This window comes from Vipera berus (assembly GCF_964194415.1).
Source record: "Vipera berus genome assembly, chromosome: 3".
NCBI lineage: Eukaryota > Metazoa > Chordata > Lepidosauria > Squamata > Viperidae > Vipera > Vipera berus.
Window position 1 is genome coordinate 7300726 of NC_138204.1, and position 6000 is coordinate 7306725.

Below are 6000 nucleotides of genomic sequence, written 5' to 3' on the forward strand. Positions count from 1 at the left end.
TGCCAATTTAAGGGGTCTCCTGGAAAAAAACACATAGATTTTAAAGATCATGCAAGGGGAGGTAAGATAATTGCCATATAAAAATTAGAAAAAAGACTTTTCAAAAAAAAGTCTTTAGATTTTTCTAAAAATCTTTAGAAAAAGACTCCAAGAAATAAAATTGATTATGTCCATTAAGTCAAAGCCCATGTTTAAAATTCTGCTAAAGGTTATATATATAGCTTTATAAGTAAAGGGACATGACTGCTGATTTTTAGTAATTCATATTCATGGAAACTTCCTACAGTTCTAGAGAGTTCAGAATATTTTTTATTTTATTTATCGTATTTAAGAAAATGATAGATGACTCCTGCCTAAAGTCTCACCTTCAGATAATTTACAAACTCAGATCTGGACAGCAAAACAGTGTCTCCCTTTTTTGACCATTTTCTGAATTCTTGACTAACAAAGCCCGCAAAAGCATTTTTATTTTTCAAGTGAGCTGATAGCTCTTTGTAATTCTTCCTCTTTTCATTCAAGCCAGCAATCATTTCTTAGCATTCCTCAGAAAATCACTTTGTGGTTTTCAGAAAATTTCATTTTCTGAACAAAATCCTCATAGTAGCGATTACTTTTAATTGTTTATGGCCCAAACTGGGGGAACCAGTTTATACCTTAATGGTTTATCATTTCTCCTTGCTTGCGTACTTTCATTTTGGGAGAGAGGATATGGACATTCTATAATTGCCCCTTTTAATCTTGTTATTAAAATAGAGCTTATGAATTGTAGTTCTGTGAAAAGGCTAAGGACTCAGTCCATAAACTCTCAGGCAAAACTAAGATTCGAGCTGGTTTATTCATGGAAGACAGAGTAGACTCTTAAGTTAGCATTTATCAAATTTAGCAGCTTGAAGATGGGTGGACTTCAACTCCCAGAATTCCTTAGCCAGCAGGGCTGACTGGGGAATTCTGGGAGTTGAAGTCCACCTATCTTCAAGTTGCCAAGTTTGAAATACGCTGATATATAGGTATTAACTGAAGGGCATTATATGTTGTATATGCAAGTATATTGGGTAAAAAATAAGTTTGTTTCCCATCTTTGATAATAGTGACCTGTGCAAAAAGTTAGATTTAGATTTGTGTTTTTTTTCCTGTAATATAAATCATTAAAAAAACCACACATTTTTTTAGGATACATGGCCATGTGAAAAAGCAAAAAAAAAAAAAGGATAGTGAGGAACAAAATAACTTTGGGAAATATTGCAGGCGCTACTGTTTTCAAAATCATTTTTCCCCCTACAACCTAGAATACAGTGTGAGATTCGGATATTGGAAACCACCGAAGTTGATCCAGCATTACTAATTATCCTTATCACATCACCAGCAATGTCAAGTAAATAGTATTACTTATTTGAACTTCCAAATTTATTCTTTGTGTGTGTGTGTGTGTGTTTGTGTGTGCGCGCGTTACTTATTTTAGAACTGTGACATACAATGGAAAACTACCCACGTTCCTGGGCTTCTTTCTGGGTTACTTCTAAACACTTAAAATGAGCAATATAATCCACGTTAAATAAATAGAGACGAAAAACTGAAGAAGGTTTGGAAAAACAATGCAGGTTTGATCTCAAGGGGCAAATTTGCTGTGCATATTGTGCCAGATTTAATCTCTAAGAAAGGGAAACAGTGTTTTGAACTATAAGATGCAAGGAGAAATAAAGAGGCGCATTACTTTGCATCTGAGTAATTACTTACTTGCCTGATGTTATTTTTGTTAAATCATTAGAAAAGTAAAGCTGGTGGAATCCAGGTAGCCCTCAACTTACGACTATTCATTTCGTGACCGTTCGAAGTTACAACAGCAGTGAGAAAAGTGAATTATGCCTGATTTTTAACACTCATGACCTTTGTAGCATCCCTAGGTTCGGGCACTCAGCAACCGGCATGCATTTACGACAATTGCATGCCCCCGGGGTCATGTGATCACCATTGGCGACCTTCCCAGCTGGCTTCCGACAAGCAAAGTCAACGGGGGAGGCCATTGCAGTGATTTGCTTAACAAAGGTGGCCCAAAAGGTCATAAAAATGGGACACAACTCACTTTTCAATTGTCTTGCTTAGCAATGGAAATTTGGGGCCCCACTGTAAGCTGAGGGCTACCTGTATTTGCCTGTCGATCATTGGACAATAAAAGGCTGGAGGAACAATACATGTTTGAAGATCTGGAAGATAAGGATGGAGATCTGATCTCTTTGATTGTAGCTTGCTCATTTGATTTTGTTTTGTTTTGTTTTGTTTTGTTTCTCCTGGGTGGGACCTCTGCTCTCCACAGAGTGGACCAGATTGTTGGGCGTGGACCATCACTGACAGACAAAGACCGCACCAAAGGCTCGGCTGAAGGGGAACTGCAAGAAGATCCAAGTATGATGGGCAGACTTGGCAAGGTGGAAAAACAGGTACGATTCCAACATTATTTGTCCCCTTTCCTGTGAGAGTTCCACTGGCTGCTGATTTGCTTCCGGGTCCAAATCAAGGTGCTGGTTATCACCTTTTAAGCCCTACTGTCAAGTTTCGAAGCATGGTTTTTGCTGGTGCGACAAATATTGCTTCTCAGCTTGCCAACGAACTTGGGCGGGAGGGAGGAGGTTTGGAATGCAGACTTCAAAGATTAAGAAGCCAGACCTTGAGACTCAAGGACGTTACACCAGGTGTCTGGCTAGACCCAGAGACACTTTCTCATAACAGTATTTTTTTCTGCTTGATTGGGCAACGTGACCTGAGGGAGGAAGGGAGGGAAAATTCAATGCTTTTACTATATGGGTTTGGGAGGGGTCTTGCCAGAGCTGGTTTTACTTTCGTTAGTACAGTTTTACATTAAGAGATTGGAATGTCTCAAAGGTGTGTGCTCAGTTGGGTTCATCAGTCAGAACCATGACACCTACCTGGCTTAAGGTCAGGTTATTGGACAGACTGACTTCTACAGTAACATCTATCTGACCCACCAGAGCAGGGAGGCAGGGGATGTTATAGGTCCCCTCTCCTAAGGAGGTCCATCTAGTGGGACCAAGAAGAAGGGTCTTCTCTGTAGTGGCTCCCTCCCTTATTATCTTTGTGGAAATAAGATTGTCCTCCAATTTGACACTCATTTGAAAGGCCCTAGAGTTGGAAGTGGCCAGTGAGTCTGGGGACCCCAGAGTGGAATGGAGCCCATCAAATGGCTCACTTGTCAGCAGGAAATGGAGGGGCGGGGCTATTGCTTTTTTATTGTTTTTATATTGGGTTGTTATCTTTGTAAGCCGCCTAGAGCCACTGAGAGTGAGCTGGGCAGCCATATAAATTTTAATAAACAAACAAAAAACCCATTTCTGCAATATAATGGTTGAAATATATTGAAATGGGGATGCTCTTTTCTCCTTTGTCCCTTCTTCACCTTCACCTTCAGGTTACTGGGTGGCTAGTCAGTCTAGGTCAAGGGCAGGCAACCTTGGCTCTTTTATGGCTTGTGGACTTCAACTCCCAGAATTCCTCAGCCAGCCATGCTGAGGGGATAGGGAGAGGTTTCCAAGCTGAGCCAAACTGGCTCAGGAATTCTGGGAGTTGAAGTCCACGAGTCATAAAAGGGCCGAGGTTGCCTACCCCTGGCCTAGGCCTAGGCTGCTTTATGACTCGTGGACTTCAACTCCCAGGATTCCTGAGCCAGCCATGCTGAGAGAAAAGGGAAAGGTTTCCCAGCTGAGCCAAGCTGGCTCAGGAATTCTGGGAGTTGAAGTCCACGAGTCATAAAAGCGCCAAGGTTGCCTACCCCTGGTGTAGGTATACAGGTAGACCTTGAATAACAACCATAATTGAGTCCTGCAATTATGATTGTAAGTTGTGATGGTTGTAAAGCAGGTCACTATATGATCGGACCTGATCTTAACAATGTTTTCTACAGCAGTCCTTAAGTGAAAACGGTGGTAGTGAAGCCAATCCACTGCTCGCTATGAGGCAGTGTTTGCTGGAAGCCAAGGTTGATTAGACGCAAACAAGAGATGTGAATTAGAGCTAATATGTTTTAAAAAACAATTAATGCTAAGAGTTACTTAAAAAAAACATGGAAGAATTTATAACATTTCCTTAATTTGGATATTTCCCCCAAGAAATTGGAAGTTTGTTACGTCACTCTGGCAGTCAAGGCATCCTTGGTGCTCGCTGAGTGTGGTTGTTTCCTTGCAGACCTTTCATCACCCAACTAGGTAACATCATCAATGCTAGAAGGGAGTGGGTTTGCTCTCTGTTTATACATAAGTGGCTTATCCTAGTCAAGGAACTGCCAGGCCAAACTATTTGTATATAAACAGGGAGCATATTCCACTCCCTTCTAGCACTGATGATATTACCTAGTTGGGTAATGAAATGTCTGCAAGAACACAACTAAACTCAGACAGTACCAAGGACTCCCTCCTCCTCCTCCTCCTCCTCCTCCTCCTCCTCCTCCTCCTCCTCCTCCTCCTCCTCCTCCTTGCAAAGCCCACTCCCTTGTAGCACTGATGATGTTATCTAGTTTGGGTAATGAAACATCTGCAAGAAAATCACCAAGCTCAGAGAGCACCAAGGACCCCACAGTCCTCCTCCTCCTCCTCCTCTTCCTCCTCCTCTTCCTCCTCCCATTCTGATTTCTTCACTCTGAAAATCTCACTCCCTTTGAGCAGTAATGATGTTACCTAGTTTGGGTAATGAAACATCTGCAAGAAATCAACCCAGCTCAGAGAGCACTGCGGACCCCACATTTCAATCCTGAGCTACAAACAACCTCCTTCAGTGTTACTCTGGCAGTTGTTAATCTTTAGGAAACTTGGTGCTGTCCTCGAGATTCTTGATGGCTGAATCAAGGTAGCTGAGATCTAAAATAATGTGGCTAATTGTGTCTTGGGGGTCTGTGGGCCATTTCCCAGGTTCTCTCCATGGAGAAGAAGTTGGATTTCTTGGTCAACATCTACATGCAACGGATGGGAATCCCTCCTACCGAAACAGAGGCCTATTTTGGCTCGAAAGAGCCTGAGCCAGCACCACCTTATCACAGTCCAGAGGACAGCCGGGAACACATTGATAAAAACGGCTGCATTATCAAGATCATCCGCTCAACCAGTTCCATGGGCCAGAAGAATTTCTCTGCCCCACCAGCTACAACGATGCCAAACAACTCATGTCCTCCCTCCACCTCTTGGCAGCACTATCCCCGTCCGAGCTATGGGACATCCCCAGTGGGCGATCCCGGTTCCTTGGTGAGAATCCCACCGCCGCCGTCCCATGAGCGTTCCTTATCGGCCTACAACGGGGGCAACCGAGCCAGCTCCGAGTATGCCAAGAATGAAGATGTGACTGCTAGACACCCCGAAAGTGCCCTGAGAGACAGCGACACCTCTATTTCCATCCCGTCGGTCGACCACGAGGAACTGGAGCGTTCCTTCAGCGGCTTCAGCATTTCTCAGTCCAAAGAAAATTTGGACATCCTGAACAACGGTTGCTACACCGCGGTGGCCAAAATCAGACCTTACATTGCGGAAGGCGAGTCAGACACAGATTCTGACCTCTGCACGCCCTGTGGCCCTCCGCCAAGATCAGCCACAGGTGAAGGGCCTTTTGGTGATCTAGGCTGGTCAACCCCAAGACAGTGAAACCATGGAAAGCCACCTGAAGATAATGTCAAGAACATGAGGCAGTCACAGGTCTACATGTAGGACCTCTTCAGCAGATGGGAAGGTCATGTTCTGGGACCCGGAAGTAGGGGGCACTTAATCATAGTTTACCTTGGGGGTGGGGGAAGAGATGGGGCACCTGTGACCTACAAAGAGCAAGAGAGTCCTGGAACGCGTAACTTGGACATCTTGCAATGTCCATGGTTTTATCTTCATGACTTTCTAAATTGGATAAGTGAAATTCTTTTCATACGCTTGGGTAGATAGCTGCAACTCGTAGTAGCCTTCTCTACTACGCAGGCATTGTGTCAGAGCTTGGTTGTGTCACAGGTAAACAATCAGT

At 43.5% G+C, this 6000-nt stretch overlaps 1 protein-coding gene across 3 annotated transcripts in view; it reads left to right on the forward strand.

Moving 5' to 3' along the window:
• Positions 1-5636, forward strand: part of KCNQ2 (potassium voltage-gated channel subfamily Q member 2) — a gene marked incomplete at both ends in the record, with an annotated part of 120649 nt that extends 115013 nt beyond the window's left edge. For all 3 annotated transcript variants that reach the window (XM_081323740.1, XM_081323741.1, XM_081323739.1), the window contains 2 exons: positions 2312-2435; positions 4914-5636. In XM_081323740.1, the coding sequence (XP_081179866.1) occupies positions 2312-2435; positions 4914-5636 (847 nt within the window). The remainder of the gene's footprint in view (positions 1-2311; positions 2436-4913) is intronic.
• Between the last annotated feature and the right edge of the window lie 364 nt (positions 5637-6000).